General features: G+C 36.5%; 1 protein-coding gene across 7 annotated transcripts in view; it reads right to left on the reverse strand.

Annotated features, from left to right (window-relative positions):
• The window catches only part of CCDC171 (coiled-coil domain containing 171), a 154,570-nt gene that overhangs the window by 93,922 nt on the left and 42,721 nt on the right, over positions 1–17,927 (reverse strand). For 6 of the 7 annotated variants that reach the window (XR_008463778.1, XM_054185374.1, XM_054185375.1 and 3 more), the window contains 6 exons: positions 14,504–14,606; positions 9,418–9,521; positions 6,480–6,569; positions 4,383–4,583; positions 2,331–2,498; positions 227–415 (listed from right to left, as the gene is read on the reverse strand). Coding sequence is in view for 6 of the 7 variants with exons in the window: in XM_054185374.1 (XP_054041349.1) it covers positions 227–415; positions 2,331–2,498; positions 4,383–4,583; positions 6,480–6,569; positions 9,418–9,521; positions 14,504–14,606 (855 nt within the window). In the remaining variant the exon portion in view is untranslated. The remainder of the gene's footprint in view (positions 1–226; positions 416–2,330; positions 2,499–4,382; positions 4,584–6,479; positions 6,570–9,417; positions 9,522–14,503; positions 14,607–17,927) is intronic. The other variant, XM_054185377.1, reaches the window with a different exon arrangement.

The following is a 17,927-nucleotide window of genomic DNA, read 5'->3' on the forward strand; positions in this document are numbered from 1 at the left end:
CCAGCAACTGCTAGTCCAAATTAAGCAATTAATTTGTGGAATGTTTTAACAAAGTAATTTATTTCTTATTATAAGTGAAGTTAATACCAGCATAATGTTGTGGGTTTTATTTTAAAGATACACTAAAATTCCCAAACAACCTTAAATTGGTTAGGAGCTTAAGTTACTGACATAATCCATTAAATATTTACAAGAAAAAAAATACCAAAAGTTCACAGCACCATACCTGTGCCCTTGCATGAACTTCCCCAAGGAGACCTGAGTACTGCTGTTCCAGATACGTTTTTTGTTTCTGCCAACAGCTTTCCTGTGCTTTCATCTGGTCAGCCATTTTGCTAAAAGCATCTTCCTGGCTCTGCTGAAGCTCCTTCATAGTATTGGACTTCTTCTTACAAACATATTCTAGGTGAGATATCTGCATGACAAGCATTTAAAAAGAAATTCTTTCACCTCTCAAAACACCTTTTTTCTTTAATTCTTCATATTAATTTGAGCACAGACTATTCCAACATAAAATCTAAATTGTAATTTCTTCAACATATTTATTAATACTAAGTAAAAGCCTTTCACAACAAATTCCTTGAATCTTGCAACAAAACTGAGACATATTTTGGAATAACAAATTTTCATTGGTTTCACTTTTGCCATCTTCAGACCACCTCGCAGATATCTGTTGCTTTCTTTTTTGGAAACCTGAACTGGACACTTCCCATGTTTTTTGAAACAAGTGCATTAAATCTTGTCCTGCTAAATTAGTAATCTTGAGTATACCAGTCCTTTAGCAGTTTGCAAGGATTGCAAGTAATAATGAAAAAACAGACCTTAATTTTATTTTTTGTTTCATCGGAAAGCTAAGACATTCCATATATTAATCAGTATTAAAATAATTTCAGGAAATTTTGGCATACAGAATGTTTTTCTCACAAGGAGCTCATTAGTTTATGACGTGTTTTCAACAAGCATGAAGCGATTCACTCTGTGGTTAACTTTGCAGCTCCCATGCAAACTAAATGAAGGAATGAATCAAACCAAATAATGACCTCTAAATACTCAACGCCTACACTTTGTTACTAGAGAATAGCAGCAAGTTACCTTCCAAATAGCTCACACAAAGCTGCAGAAGAAAAATTTCATTGTCAGAAAGCAGGTACAAACACGGGTAACAACACTGCCCCAAATCCCTGAAAAGCGGGTAAGTACACAAAAAGAGCCCTAGAGACCTCAAAATCAAATCTCAATAATGACACTAAATTAAACAGCAAGAAACAGTAACACACAACTGCCCCCAAACACTGTCCTGCCATTTCCTTTCCTTCTCTACTCCAAAAGAAAAATAGAAGTGTACCTCCAATCTGCATAATCCAGATTTTATACTATCCCTCTTTAGTAATTTTCATTGACTGCTGGGCTATTTACTACATGATGGGCCAAGTCAAAACAATTCACTGTAACCAGCGCTGTCCCTTACGGCGGCCAAAATAGTGGTCACAATTCCAGCAGATGAGAAACGTCCGAAAAATCTTTTCCGTTCCTATGCCTCAAGAACAAAATGTCAGGGCAGCTAAGATTGGGATTGCTCTGCTAGACTATAGGACTGGCCTGATCAATGGAGCCAGAACATGAACTGAAATCTTAAAAGAGTGCCGTACGTTAGTCTGTGGAGCCAGTTTAAGTTATTTAAAAAGAGGTCTTATCTTTCCTAAAAATGCAGGGATTTCTGGGAAGAAAGGCTGTGTAAGCTTATTCACATTAAAATCATTCAGGAAAGCACAGCTTCTCCCTTAAACAAATATTGGCATGTTTTATAAAAATAAGTACCTTCTATTGTATTTCTGAATACAAATTTCAGAGTCCAAAAGTTACTATTAAACCAAAAAAATACACTGGCATTTTTTCAGATAGTACCTCTGAATCACAAACATATAATTTAAAGATGATGTTCCTGGAATAAGCGCATTTTGTTTCTGTTTTATGCTAAAATAAAGACTTGCTTTATTAGTGTAAATGACTAAGTTCTTTGAATTGCTTCATCAGTAAGATTAATTTATTTTCTTTTAATTAGGTCCCTGTGGCTAATATTGGCTAGTACTATTAGCATGTCCTGCACAGAAAGTGGAGCTTAGAGACTTCATACAGACTTCAGTCACATTTACATGCCCACAGCAATGGCATCAAACTGAGTTGTAGACAAGCCATAATTAATGGTATTGAATTATTAACGTCCAAATTCTTTTTGAAATAAGATGAATGTCAGTCCTTTTTAATGATACTGTGATGTGGACAAATGTCACTGAATTTAATAGAGGTAGCTGGTGCCTAAGGACACTTACCTTCTCATTAGCCCTGTTGAGGTCTAAGATCAGGGCATCAACATTCTCCTGCAAGACTGCACAAAGCTCAGACCAAGAGAATCTATCTAGGATGCCTTCTGGTTGTTTTATAAGCACACAGCCTGCTACCAAACGCTGGTATAAGCTATGGAGGAAGGTTAGCTTCTCCTGAGACAAAAAGAAAAATTAACTGTTGTATCTGAATAGTGATAGAATCCAAAGAGATGCTATCATATGTGTAGTAATGTGCACAGCTGAAAAAACCCACAAAGCTCATCCTCAAATCTTTTCAAAATTCAATTCCTTGTTAATATTTGCAGTCATACCTATTAAACCCAGAGAAAGAAAACACTTTTTACAAAATTTGTCTTATTACCCATAGTATATAAATAAAGAAAGCTCAATCCTGCAGCGGTGACAACCATGACCTGATACAGATAAAAATTTCCATGCTGTTAGTAGATGCAAGTTAATCATTCATGTTAACACTTTCAGGTACATTTAAATTGTATCCACTGCATAGCATGCAGAAGTCTGATTGGCTTGGCAGCACAGCACACTGTTTATACAAGTATCACTCTAAAATCTTTTAAAAGTCGTTTTTGTGTGGATTATGTATGCCTAAATAGCTAGACAAAATAGGTTTATAGCTCCATCAGTTAAATTCCACAAGTCATGTCTCATTCATTTAGCTGATTTTAGTAAGTGGTATAATAAATTGATGAGTTATAAACACACTTTAGCAACAACAGCATGCAACAGAAATTCCAGCCTTCGTCCTTTTGGTACATACATGCAACCGTGCAACTTTGATTAAAACAACAATAGAAAGCTGTACCTCAAAAGCCACAAGAAAGAGAACCTTTATTCAAAGTCGGTAAACCATTGTAAAGGTTCACGTTGTTTTCCAGCAGCCTTGAATGATGCTTTACATTAAGAAATGGTGGGTAACTGAGACGGGGAACTATGGTTTTTCTGAGCCCTTTCTCAGAATACTTAGGTGCATTTTCTCACAATTATTTCATGGTATTTTAGGCAATAAAAAATTGTCGTTTAGTTTAGTTTGACTTTGTTTCTAGATCTCCTAATTCCCCAAGGAAAATCCAGTGTGCCACCGTTATTAAATTTTTGCTTGAGCTGTGATAAATCAAAGATGATAATTATCCATTTGGTGTGAAAAAAGGCATCCCAAGACCCAAAATCAATTCACACATGTTGAATGCAACCGCAGTGTTGTAGACATGCTGACTTTACAATATAGCCAGGCTTCTCGTTTCCTTCACTTTAATCATTATCTGATGTGTATAACAATTCCAGCTGCTTCATGTGGACACTATTTAAATACCAGACTGTAAAAGAGGTGGAAAGAATGTTTCCTTTTTACTCAGTTGGCATCCATGTCCAAGTCTGTGGAAGTAATGAGCTCAATATGCACAAGTATGATAAAGAGTATCATTGCTATTGCTCATACAGAACTGCTTCATTGTGGGGAAGAAGTAACAAAATTAACATCTGTAAACAAACATTAAGGAGAGAGATAATAGTTCTGAAATAAGACTTCGTGAAGCAATTCCCACATAGAGCAAACCACAATGAGCTGACAGGTCACAAATAAAAATTTCTAGGTTTTGTGGCATGCAGGCAAAAAGTACCTCAATTCCACATTTGCTATCTATCAATTGCCATGTGAATCAGTAATTAACAACACATGATGATGATCCTATTGTATGTTCCAATTGTAAAACATTTTTGTCAACTTTCAATTTGAAAGAAAGAAATAATTGTCAGGCACAGCTCTTTAAATAAATTCAGTTGTTAAAAAATTCAAAATACTGGAAGGGTTAAGCTATTAGTTCTGATACAGAAGGAAGGAGAACCAATATGTCCTGAGATCTTGTAGATATTAAATACATATTTCAAAATGCATATCTTAAAATCATATTTTGGGGATAAATCTGTTAAGACCAATAGTAACCATCTGATGTATGTAAATGTATAAAGTTGAGATTAAATAAAGACCCTTTTTGACAGTCATCTTGTCTCTGGTAATACCTCCACATCCTTCTGGTAAGCCCTGGTAAGCTTCTGGATTTCATTTTCAGACTCTGTGGCACGTACTTTCTCCTTCTCCCAGCATTGCCGTACATTCTGTAGTTCCATTTTTAAAGTTCCTATTAAAGTCTCTCTGTCTGCACACTTAGCGTGCAGATGATTTAACTCTTTATTGGCATCACTTAGGTTATCCTCAGCTTCCTGTAGAACACAGGCATGGAACAGAAAGGCTGGTAAGAGTTTTACTCTATAAAATGTTACCTTATTCCAGTGCTCAACATCTGAGGAAGTAAACAGTCATATAGCCACATGTATTCAGAAGACTCCAGACTAAACTGACTGAATCTTGTCAGTAACAGAATTTCAAAACTGACAATAGTCCTTCCCCACAGCTTGTAACTAGACAGCATCAGAAATCCATCTCAGAGTTAAAAGCTCCATGATGCAGTGACCTTCAGAATCCCCTCTACCCCCACAGCTGAGATGCAGAATCCAGGGACTCAAATTATCCTCTTCAGAGTGGAGAGCTCTCAGAGCTACTGAAAAGATACATTATTTTCATAAGTAAATCTCTGATCTGTTACTGCTGAGTCAGTATGCAACACAGACAGCTGTTCTTACCCACTATACTCTTTATCTGCATGATAAAAAAAAAAAAGTGAGTTCTCTCTTTGGAGGTTTGACCATGGGAAGACACTAATAATCCAAAATGGTCACAAATTCAACCATTATGTTACCAGTACCAATTCTCACAAGTTAAACAAAGAACTTAGTACGCTACCCCTGTTCAGCCAGAAGATTGCTAAAATGGAGTTGACAGATAGACATGCTTTCCTCTCCCACAAGCACTGGGATTCCAGCACTGCTAAAGTTTGCTAAAGGTCACACTGAAAGCATTGTTTGTTTTTCATAAAATCACAGCTGCTTATATAGGAAATATAACAAAAAAGATACTCCCAAATTCATACGACAAGTTTTATTCTTCTTTATGGAAATATTAAAAGATTAAAGCAAAGTTAAATTTCGAACACAAATGTTTTCAGACTGATCCAGTTTTTACTCATATATACAATTTTATCAAAAAATTTAAAGAGATCAGACACTGGCGTACTGCATAAAAAACTGCACCGTCTGTGAGTAGCACACTCAGTTTTTGCATGAAGTCAAGACAAGTACCTGTTGCAATGGGTTGCAAAATTTTTAGGTGCCTTACAAAGGTGCAGCAACAGAAGCAGAAGTCTTAAGTCTTCTGGACATAAATTAGGAAAGGAAGTTCAGATCAGATGACAGCAGATCATGTGAAAGTATCAATTAATATGAAGATTCAATGAGTGTTTCAGAAGTATCTGTGACTAAACTGAAGGGATAAAGCATCATATCCCCAGCAAAAGATTCTGAGAAACACTGGGAGTAGACACATTGTATTTTGGCAGTAATATAATACACTGCCAGTTGGGAGATTAAGTTTAACCATGACCTCAGGACTTCCTCGATCCCTTGGCCACAGATGTAACCAGACAGGACATTACAAAAGCAGTGTGTCAGCCAAAAACAGAGACAAAAAAATATTTCTTGTCCAGAAACTGAAGAAAAGAGTTCACAATGGTTTTTATCAGTTCCCAGGTAGATTTTACTGTAAGAAATTTTGGGCTGCACACTGTACAACTGTTAAGGATGACCTGATGCTTCATACATGCATTAAGTTCTCTGACAAACATAAACACAAAAAAGTTAACAAAGAAAAGGACATCTTTAATAAAATGTGCTTCCATATGAACAGAGGTAATTAAATTCTCTTCCTGAGCAAAACAGTTAAGACAAAAAAAAATATTACCGATGCCGATTTCAATATAAAACAATACTTTGCAAATTGATAAATCTATTTTAAATTATTTCAGAAGTGCAATCATTAAAAAGATCAGTTACGTAACCTAAGGTGGTAACTGGAATAAATAAAGTAGCATGGCTTCACAAAAGCTTGCAAGGTAAACTGGTCTGCTCAACAGAATACAATGATACAGAGACTTATTCTGCTAAATCCACAAAGATACTTTTTGCAAAACTTTCAAATTTTACATTAAGTTCTTGAAACCATACCTTAACGTCTTGACTTAAAGCACACATTTTCTCTTTGGATATCTCAAGTTCTTTTGTGATCTTTTCACACAAAGACTTCATTTTCCCAAGCTGTGAAAAACAGAGGTCAAACAGGCTTTTACAAGAAGGCTACATAATCACTTGAATATAAAGGAAGAATTTTGTATAAAAATGTTAAAAAAAATTGTTTTCAGTTCCTTTGACAATATTCATATCCCATACAATCTAAATAATGTGCCATTACAAAAGCACTAAATAACTCTTTTATAATAGCAGTGTCAGAATCCTAAACTGAGTCCACTATTAACTTTTCCATTAACTCTTAAAATATCTGACAAAGACACAGACTTCAAAATGCATTTAAAAATATAATAAATTCAGATTATGATCTGGGGAGTGGCTTGAGAAAATTAGTTTTCCAAGTTTCCATTTGCAAAAATTGTCCTGCTATGAGCGTGATCTCTACTTTTTACTGAGCGCTGGATAGTACTCACATACCCATAAAAAGCAGCAATATTCCTGCGAGGCATGGTGACTACTGAACCGTTGGTGGTGTTACAAGCAACCACCTTAGAGGTAGCTCATGACCATAATGTGCACTAGCTTCACTTTCCACTTTCAAGAAAGATAACAACATATCATTACAACCTGTATCTTTGGTTCCCTGATGATGAGGTTAGCAATACAAATGTCTGCAAGAAAGCATCGAATAGAAACGTATTATAGTGCAAGTTACTGCTGGCACTTGAGCATTAAGGAGCAGCTCAGAAGTAAAATAATCCATTTACAAAATTTACAAATTACTTTGGAAATTATATTTTTGTTTGATATCAAATCAGGAGACGTGGCAGAACCCTTAGAAATAATTACAGTGAATTACAGAATGCTACTGGAATATTGCCAGTCTTTTTGTTGGTTTACTAGTCTTCTCCCTCTCCCCAAACACATTCTAGCCTCTGCACTATACAGAAAGTTAAAGGCTTGTTATATGTCAAAAACAAAACACTTTTATACCTTTCAGTCACACAAACAAATCAGATCATTTAATCTAATGTTTAACACAGTAAGTTAAAGGTGACACATGACAAGTTTACCAGCATATTTCACGTATACATTCAGATGTACACGTATATTAGTAACTCCATCACTATGTGGGGTCTTGTTGAAAATCTCTCTATAAAAAGAACCACTACGTAATTACTCAAAACTAAACCCTTACTGCTGTGTATTAAAACATCCTGGTTTTATTGCACAGTGCCCTTCATAGTCCCTTTGTGCATTATTGTATTATTAAAAAGTTTTATTACTAAACATATCTAATATATAAAAAGCCAAAAGCAGCGTTATCAATGGGGGCAGGGGTAATCAAGAAGGACAGAGCACTGCCCTTTCTGTGCACCATGAAGGTGCTCGGTGATCTCTGGCTCCATATGACAACTTCAGGGTCAGTCACACGCAGTCCTACTGGGAAGTCTTGTGGCAGGTCATCAGTTGGTCCTGCTCTGCTTGCGATTTATTTTCCTTGACAGTTCATTCTTCTTTCTGTCAGAATACTCTCTTTGCTTTCTTAGCAGCCACCCCCTTGGTCTCCCCACTGCTGTCTCTGGCACAGTTTCACAACAAAGCACATCACTAAGCCAAAGCCTGCTGAGTCGACTTTTCAACTGTGCTGCCTATCACGTGACATTCCTCCTCCCAAATAACAATTCGCTGTGGGTAATATGTTCCTAGTTACTCTGCAGCTTCCAGACTTGGGTCTCAGAAGAGTTTCATAATGACTATACACATCGGTTCTCTTATCTCACTGGGAGAGACCTAACAGTGCTTGCTGTTTACAAAAATATAATTGTCTCCATGGTCACTTATTTTTGTGCCCATTGAACAAACTCAAAGGTCTTGCGGGAGACTATTCTTTTCCCAATAAAAGGGGAAAAGCCCATATACTTTTCTTCTGTTTGTTTGTTTATTTATTTATTTATTTAAACCTTGTGAGTGACTAGCTAGACTACGCATTTGTCAAAACAAAAGACAAAACCTAGAAATGCAAAAAAAAAACAGTACTGCAATTTTTACAATCTTATCACATCTTGCCTTATTGTATTTGCCAATTTTATCGAAAGATAAGCTAATTATGAGTTTGAACAGAATGCTTTAACAGTGCAGTTAACTTCTCTCTACAGCCTTTAAAGCCACATATTCATAAAACATTTACACCCAAGAGGATTAATTTAATTGCATTAGCAACACAAATGAGAAAATAAATGCAAAATTGTGACTTTTCAGTCAGTGAAATAAAAGGCCAGTAGGACTGCATGGAAAACATTAGATTTTTTCCAAGGGTAAGACTTCCAAAACTGAAATATTTCCATTATTGTCTTAGATAACTTAAAGTATTGTCACAGTCCTATTTTACTCGAAAAGCCCTCAAAATAGCACCAAAAGAGATTTCATCATAAACACACTCATTTCAGAAAATTATGCCAATTTTTAAATGTACACGGGCATGCACATTTGCATATCTGATACCAACGACTGTTGAGGCTCCAGTGTTGCGTATTTAGGAATATTGTGGTATACATGGCCCAACTCTTAAACCACAATCTTTTCATTGAAATCCTAGACAGAAATGGCTCGTTTTCCTGAATGTTTATTGAAAAAGTAACCTCAACAGGGTTAATAAGAAAACAAAAACAAATTTAACTTAAAAAAAAAAAAACTAAAAAATTTTCTCTCCCTGTCCCCCCCAAATGTAACATGCAAGTGAAACTTCACTGTAGGGCAAGCTTAGAGAAATTGTAGTGACAGAGATTATTTCTTTGGGTATACGTGAAGCTGTCAACTTGACATTCCCACTCTTCTGACCTTTTTTACAAGCAAAGCGTATGTACTGCTGCTGGCCGAAGGCGATACATATAGAGCCAAACAGTGCAAGTGTTACCTCATTAGACGTATCTTCCAGCTTGTTCTGGTAAGCTGTCAAGGTACACCTCAAAGTCTCAAGGACAGAGAGGCTCGGAGGTTTATCTTTGTCCTTACAAGTGCCTGAAGAAAAATACAGAATGAAAATTAAGCCTTAAAGCCACAGAGAGAAAACTACTCACCATAGATGAGAGGTATTAAAATTAGTTAGGGCTTCCATGACAATACAAAACACTGAACCGCAGCCTTGTTTGCCACAAGAGATGCAGCTGAATAGCCACACTTTCACAGCAAATACATCTGAAAGACATTTGTATAAAAGCTTTAATACAAGATACAGAACTGTAAATTCTGGATTACATTTCTACCTAATGTATTTGGTATGCAGTCGCACATATATTTTCTACTGTGGTCAAGTCTGTGTCATTCAGTCAGACCAGCCAACTTTAGAACCACACAATAACACACTTTGAAAAACATGTTGCCTGGAAGTTAAGTATGTTACACTTTTCCTGACATTATTTTGCTGTTGTGACTAAGCATGCTTATTATAATGCAGTACTTCATTTACTCAAAGCTTTACCGAGCCAAAGATCACATGACTGTTATGCTTGGAGAGGTCTTAAAAACCTTTTAAATGATCTTGAATTTCATTCCAAAGGAAATAGTAAAAAAAATTTATTATCTGTCTGCAAAGTCCTACATAACGTTTCAATTATAAATCTTAAAGCTGATATATCCATTATATACACACTACACTTATTTATTAAAGCTTTAGACAGAGACTTCTGATCTGGTTGCCTTAATTAGGGACATATGAACAAGTTTGAGCATTCCAAAGTCCGTAGTACAATGTGCTAAGAAAGCAAAACAACACTGTATTGATCAGGAGGTCACAAGATGTCAGCTGATATTAAATTTCCAAGCACAAACTATTCTTTTTTTTCTGGTGTTACAGCAAAATACTAGGTTATTGACAGATTTTTCTTCTCAGCATTATTTATATTAGTATGCTGCATTTATAAACTTACTTTGTAACAAATTACAGTACAATCTCTTCCACAAGTCTTAACATGTTCTATAAGCAAAACTAACTTTACCAACGCTAATAGTATCCTTATTTTGCAAAAGTGAAAGAGTCTGTGGCATTTGAGCTCCAGAGAGACTAAACAATCATAACTCCCAGCAGAACTAAATGATGATACAGGTGTTTTATCACCTCTGAAAGATCAGTGTCACTAAGCAATTTACCTAGGGTGGCTCATAAAGTCAAATCAGATACTGAACTCTAAGCATCTTCTTTGGCTTTCTATAAAACTTTCTCAGCTGTAGGAGGTGCACTTACAGACTTGCAGGTTGGGGTTTTTTTTCAGGAATCCTACGGTTAGTGTTCTCTAATAAGCATGGTACTCTACTCAAAGTGTTATACAAAAAATTATAGATTTGTCCTGTAGGCTATACATAATGCACCAATGGTAGTCAGAGGAAAACATAACACGTATGCAGAAGTCAGAAAGTATTGCCAACAGCCGCTCTGAAAATTTTTTCAATTAATTAGCCTCTTCTCTCTCAACCCTTTTGTAATACCAGAAGGCCAGATTGGACATTAACTTTTCACTTTGACTCGACAGTCAACTGTTAATGTCAAAGTCACACCTAGTCAAACCAATGCAGGTTTCCAAGATTGCTTTCAGTAACAGGAGCAAGATCTGCTCTACAGCACGCAAGTGAATTTAAAAAGAACGTACGTCCCAGTGACAGGCTTCTGCTCTCTTCTATCAGCCAGTCTAGTGGACGCTTATTTACCACAGCTTCTAAAGGTCTACAGAGTCAGGGAAACCCAAAATCTTCTTAATGAAACTCCAGCGCCCTTAACCAAACCTCTGGTCCTACAGATGTTCCAAATAGCAATGCTGCACATAGAATCAACCTAAGAACAAATCATAAAATTTTGTGAGAAGTTTAGATTTCACATTCTCAGAAAGAGACTTTACTATCGTTTTTATCACTTGACCACAGCTTTAGTTAAGGACATATAAGCCTCCAGTCCTGTCTTCTCAATTATGACTTCTCACTACTACCCACTGTAGGAACGTTTTGCAGCAGTCTTGTTGCAAGAAAAGAGAAAGTACTATTCTTCCGTACTTCTAGCTCTAGAGAAGTTGTAACTCACAGTTCTCACTCAGTTTAAAATACTACTTATTAAGTCAATCTAGGGGTTGTCTTCCATCCCATACCTTTCGTAAGCGTATAAATAACGTATCTTCATTTCTAAAGTCCCAGCCTGCAATGCTGTCACTGAAACACACCTCTGAACAATCTAAATTTACATCATCTTTGCCCAAACCAGACTTTTGCCAGTAAACTTTCCATGCTGGCATTCCTTGCCTTTACTGCAACCCTATTTTCTAGGCAGTCCAGCCCACCAACAGAAATACCACATTACACTATCCTGCCCTAGCTGAAAACAAGCCTATGGCTTTAATACTGGCCAAATGTTGTCTGTCTTCACGCAACTATGCGGGAGACATGCAACATAATCCAAATGGCGCATCTCTTGCTGAAGAGGGCCTGCTTCAGCAATGAGGAATAAAAAAATCCAATACTTGAAGCATTTGCCCAGTATCACCTAAGAGTTTGGGGGGAAGAATTTTGGGAAAATGCCACGTTCAACAGGAGTCTAACAGGAGGTATTCAAGTGAGTTAACTCTTAAAGCTGCTGCTTCAGACTTTCTACTAACAGTACTGGGCCTGGCCAGGACAGAGTTAATTTTCTTTATAGCAGCTCATATGGTGCTGTGTTTTAGATTTTTGACCAAAACAGTACTGGTGGCCTGCATTAAACAGTGTCACTAACTGCAAGCAACTAACGCTCTTAGCACTTTATGCTCAGTTCACCTTTTTTTTCAGATTGCTAGGACAATTATGGGTTTTTTCCTGAAATGAAGACAAACTTCCTTGAGTACAAACCCTGTTGCTGAGTAACTGTAAAATATGATGAAATGAACAGGGACAAACTGAAATAATGCAAATTGCCTAATATGAATAACAATGCTGTGGAAAATTTATAAAGGTCACTTAAAAAGGAGAAGACGTGGATTTATGCCTGTTATTTTGGAATGTATAGAGGGAAAAAAAAAACTTTTAAAAATAGTTTGGTTTTTAATCATAAAAATATAAAGTCTTCTCTTCTTTTTCCCGTATAGCCCAATAATCACAGCCCAGTCAGAACCTAAATGAAGGGGCTGGACCTTTAATATTGACAGATTTTTAAGTAGATCTCTCAACCACTTGAGTTGAAAATTAAAAATGAAAAACAAGAAAGACAGACTGCCCAGCCAGCTGTGGCTCATGTAGCCCCTCATCTGCTAATTACACTACAAAAATTTATTTAAGGTTTTTACTTTTACTGGCACCTAGGCATTCCCATTTCAAATATGATTACATTAAACATTTTTTTGAAAATTGAAATAGTGTTACATAATAAATTCATAGGTACAACACAGTAAGGCAATAGCATTAGAAAATTAAGTTTCACACTTAGAAGCATAATAAATATGTAGAACAAATGTCTTAGTGTCCATTTTAATATTAGCCATAAAGACTCAATCCATAGCAAAGCTAAATTTGATTTCCTGGCTCAACTGAGCCTCTGCAGAGATGCTGAAGCTTAAAAAAAAAGATCACATTAAATAAGATAATTTCAAAGTTTACCTTAAACAAAGCAAATTAATACTGAAGTTACTGTTACTGAATCCCTAGATTATAGAAACAGGTCAAAGCCGTTCTCTGCAAGGTTTACCACTAGGGAGAACAGAAAACCTACCCAAAAGACAATTACCGCCTTGGAAACTGCACTTTGGCAGCAGCATCCAGCTCCCCCCAGAATTGCTGAAGCCCCTCCGGGCATGCGGAACTTTGCAAGATTGAGGAAAACATACCATTTTGAAGAGCTTTTCAGTCTGACTTATCTACAGTAAACCTACAGGTATTACCCAAAGGAATTACATTTATAATTACAGAATAAAACTGATACCAGTTCCCAAATAAAATATCATATAGCCCATGTGAGGAAATCAATGCATCACAGATTAAAGGCTAGTCTTTTAAGGACAACAGAAATCTCAATAAGTTCCTTTATTCAATTTTAAGAGCACCAGGCCCCTAAAAAATATTTTTGTGCAGACACAAAAAAAATGCATCTTCATTTAAAGATGTTATATGACCCATTTATGTCTACTGTTGCTAAAAAATGCAGAAACATATCACAATTTACATAAAATAAACCCATTTGCTCTTTAAACAACATTTTGCCTCTTTTTTTTACAGTTTACTTGCACTGTAAGTTGGAAGCATTTTGTGTCTAGTATGTGATTTGCTAACAAGAACCCCATAGAGAAAACTTTTATAGGTAGTTTTAAATGAAGACTTAAAAAAGCATACTATTTTCACCTTCAAAAAAAATTACTAGCTTTGATGTTAAAGTTTACCTTCTTTATGTTAGCCACTATTTCAAACGTTTAAGCAGCCAGTACTTACGTTGAGTTAGATACAATAATTACATATAAAGCCAGGCAGCAGAGTGAAAACCACTGACTTACAATTAATTTTAATGAAAGCAGAGAAGTATGTTCTGTATTAGATCAAATGAATGCAATATAGTACTAGTCCACAATCAACAGTAAAAAGTATTGTGTTATATCATGTGTCCTACACAACCTTTTGGAATATATGACCTTTAAGTTGCTGAAGGTTGCCTCAGAATTTGGCTCAGTTCAGGCAAAACATCTGTTCCCTTTGCAGGTATACTGTAAGGACTTTTTTCTCAGTTGGATTTAGAGCACAGCAAGTGAGCCCTTTTCTGACCGATCATATACACCCCAGCATTTGTAAATCAAGCTCTGGGCTGACAACAGCAGGTCCACATTCCGTCACCCTTTCTCAGCTAGCAAGGCCATTTGACTGCTGTGAGAACTGCTCTTAACATGTCATCAAATCAAAGCATGTTGAGAAGAGGGAATGCAAGAGGCATCTGCAGAATTCCCACAATGTAGTGACTTTGGAACATTGACAGATGCATCTGTCATTTTATACCTTCAACTAACCTGCTGTCCGCTGGCCTGACATAGCAAAGCTGTCCAAGAGTAACTCCAGCTCTCTCATGTTGTTTTCATACGTCTCTGTTAGAAAGACCTGGTGTTTCTTGGCCTTTATTTGACAGGAGATACAGACAAGACAAGAGGGGAAAAAAAGAAACCCATTAAAATAGTAAACAGAAGAAATACAGATCACAATGGTATTTTTGTTCCCCCTTAAATTTAAATTCCTGCTATATTTCTTATTACTTCTTTCCTTGAGCCAAGAGACCTAACATAACACCACAAATAAGTAACACAGAACCCTGAAACACACTTAAGAAAGAACTAAAGGCTTCAGGTAGCCAAAAGAAAAAATGGTTGTACTAAAACCTAGTCTTGATCTTCTTCTGCTTTAAAAATACCTTAATGAACATTAATTAACTGCTGCCCATCTATGCAGGCAATGAAATCTATTGTTACACCCTACAAGGGCATCCAGAAAGACACCAAACTACTGGCAGACAGGCTAGAAATTCATGATTTGGCACTCAGTCAAATCCCACACCTATTCTCATTGCAAACCTGCCTCTTTTAATTGTTAGTACCTTCCATGCTCGATAGTGATTTCTTCAATATCAAAAACTCCTCCTTAAGCATGGAATATAGAGCAGCAGAGTCCTTCAGCTCCTATCACTGAATTTTCTTAAAGAAAGCTGTTCATTAAGTACAGCCTATTGTTCAAATCAAAACAGTAGCTTTATTCTGAAAGCAAAAACGAATTACAGCAGATTTTTTAATCACTACAATAGACTCTACCAAATCATTCCTTCAATTTATATGTGATATTAAAACTTGCAATTTTTAAAAACATAGTTCCAGACAAGACCAAGGTCCCCTGGACATATGTAGTACTGACTTCTCAAAGAAATGTACAATTTTAGCAGCTGTCTGACAAAAAGTAATACATCTCAGCAGCTTTGAAAACACAAAAAATCAAAATCAACCGCGCCCAACAGCCCTTCCCCCAGAGGATACTAGATTTAAATAACTTCACGATTTTCTTATGACAAAGGTCATGCTCAAAGATGTCTCTTTTAATTAATCCATTTATTTTTACTCTAAATTCTAACACCTATTTGAGTAATTTACATTCCTACTTGGTGATGGAAGGTTACCCTTTTATATTGAGAAAAATACTACTGTTTTCTATCATCTCTATAAACTATTGCTTTAGTTATGCTTCACTGCATGTGCAGGATCCAGTCAATTTCTCAAGTGTGGGAAATTGCTACATACTGGTAGCATATAACTGTCAGGCTAAAAAAACAAGAAATGCATTTAATTCTCTGCAGTGTTCTTCACTATTCAGCTTAAATATTTTATAAATTTGCTTTACTCTTTCAATTCTAATTATATGTACTGTATATCAACTAATGTATTATTCATATGTGTATTTCAATGTTAGGTCCCCTGTAGCATTTACACGCCTTTCCTTGTGTGAGAGTTTGTACTACACTTCATAAAGAATTTCCAAACCACTTCTATATATTCAAAAATAACTAAGTTTTAATACTTCCTCTATAAAATTATCTATATAAATAGAGCTTGTAATTGCTGAGCTCCAGTAAAAATATTTTATGGGATGCAAACACATTAAAATAATTTACTCTCATGTACTGATATCATCTCAAGGACCTCACATATTACAAATAAGGAAATGTAACAATATGATTAGCATCACAATAAAGTAAATACTCTTTTTACACGAACCATTTCAGCACAGACAAGGTCAGATTGAATTTTCCCAGAAAAAACTTTTCCCATGGAAAAGTCAAATGTGAGAAATTTTTTTCAATCTCCTCATCCGATTTTTTCATTTGGTTTAGTTAATTCACTACAATTTAGTCAGTATATTCCAGTTTATTCAGCCTTCATCACTTTCTGTGCTTTATTTGCTAACTGCATCTGCACTCCCTAAGCCAGTTTCAGTCTCTTTTTCAACAGCAATAAAGATCAAAAGGGAATTCCTTAGACTAGCCAGTTCCTCTACACTTCAGCTGCAAAGTATTTAGCATCTTTCCTTTCTAACTCCCCTTTTACATCACTGTCCCCATTATCATAAATTTAAGAAAAATACTGTAAACTACAGTGCTGGAAATCCAAGCACAGCTTAAGAGTCCAAAAGGGTCTGCACATATCGATCTAATTCCTTATGTCTCACTGACAGGTATCTAATAAGAATGTGTAGAGTCATAAAATCATGGAATAAGTTAAGCTGACAGGATCTCTGGAGGTCATCTGGTCCCAGTCCCCACTCAAAGCAGGGCCATGCTTGAAATCAGGTTAGGTTGCTCAGAGCCTTGTCCAGCCAAGTTCTGAGTATCCTCAAGGATTGAGTTTCAACAACCCCTCCAGGCAACCTGCTCCAATATCTCACAATGCTCACTATGAAGTGGGGTTTTTTTACCCTTACAGGTAATTAGAATTTCCCTTTCTAAAACTTCTGTTTTCTCTCATACTTTCGCTGCACAGTTCTAGGAAGAGTGTAGCTCCATCTTCTCCATAAGCACCCATGTGACAGTTTGTGGCAGTAGCTGTAACTCCCTTAGTTTTCTTTTCTTCTTTCTGAACAAACATAGCAATTATACGTAACTCTTTACTTTGAAAAAAAAAAAAAGAGTCCACAAGTGTAGAAGTCAAACATAATCAATTGCAGCTGCTGAAAGATACCTTCTGCCAGATACAACTATTTCAGCAGATGAGATTACTTCCCTCTCAGCAACTCCCTCCATCATCATGTTTGTGTTAGGGGATGCCATTCCTGTAGAACTACGGGAAAGGTACTGCTGTGAGCATTCCTTAAATTACTTCAAAAGGGAAATCAGGTGACAAAGTGCTAAAGCATTTACTTAAACAGAGTTTGCTTCCCAGACCACAATTAGTAGAAACAGATGAAAGAACACTTGCAAAGTAAGCCTTTTACTGACTTTGCTTGACCTCCTGCACATCGTGATGGACCATTCCTGACCTTGAAGGTCATCCTTGAAAATGACCTTGAAAATCAAAGGCAGCAAGAGGCCTGTATGGATGCACAAGGAGCTCCTGACTAAATTCAAATAAGAGGAAGCGTAAAGGAGATAGAAGCAGGCATAGGTGACCTGGACTGGAAGAAACACAGACTCTGTCCAAGCCTGGAGGGATATGCTTAGGAAAGCCAAAATCCACCTGAAGCTGAATCTGGCAAGGGATGCAACAGGAAACAGGAAAGGCTTCCTAAAATACACCATCAGCCATAGGAAGACTAAGCAAAATGTGGACTCGCTGCTGAATGGGGCAGGGGATCTGTTGACTAGGATATAGAAAAGGCCTTCTCAATGCCTTTTTCACCTCAGTCCTTACTGGTAGAACGTGCCTTCAGGAATTCCAGGTCCCTGAGATCAGTGGTAAAGTC

This window comes from Rissa tridactyla, chromosome Z, assembly GCF_028500815.1.
Source record: "Rissa tridactyla isolate bRisTri1 chromosome Z, bRisTri1.patW.cur.20221130, whole genome shotgun sequence".
Taxonomy (NCBI): Eukaryota; Metazoa; Chordata; class Aves; order Charadriiformes; family Laridae; genus Rissa; species Rissa tridactyla.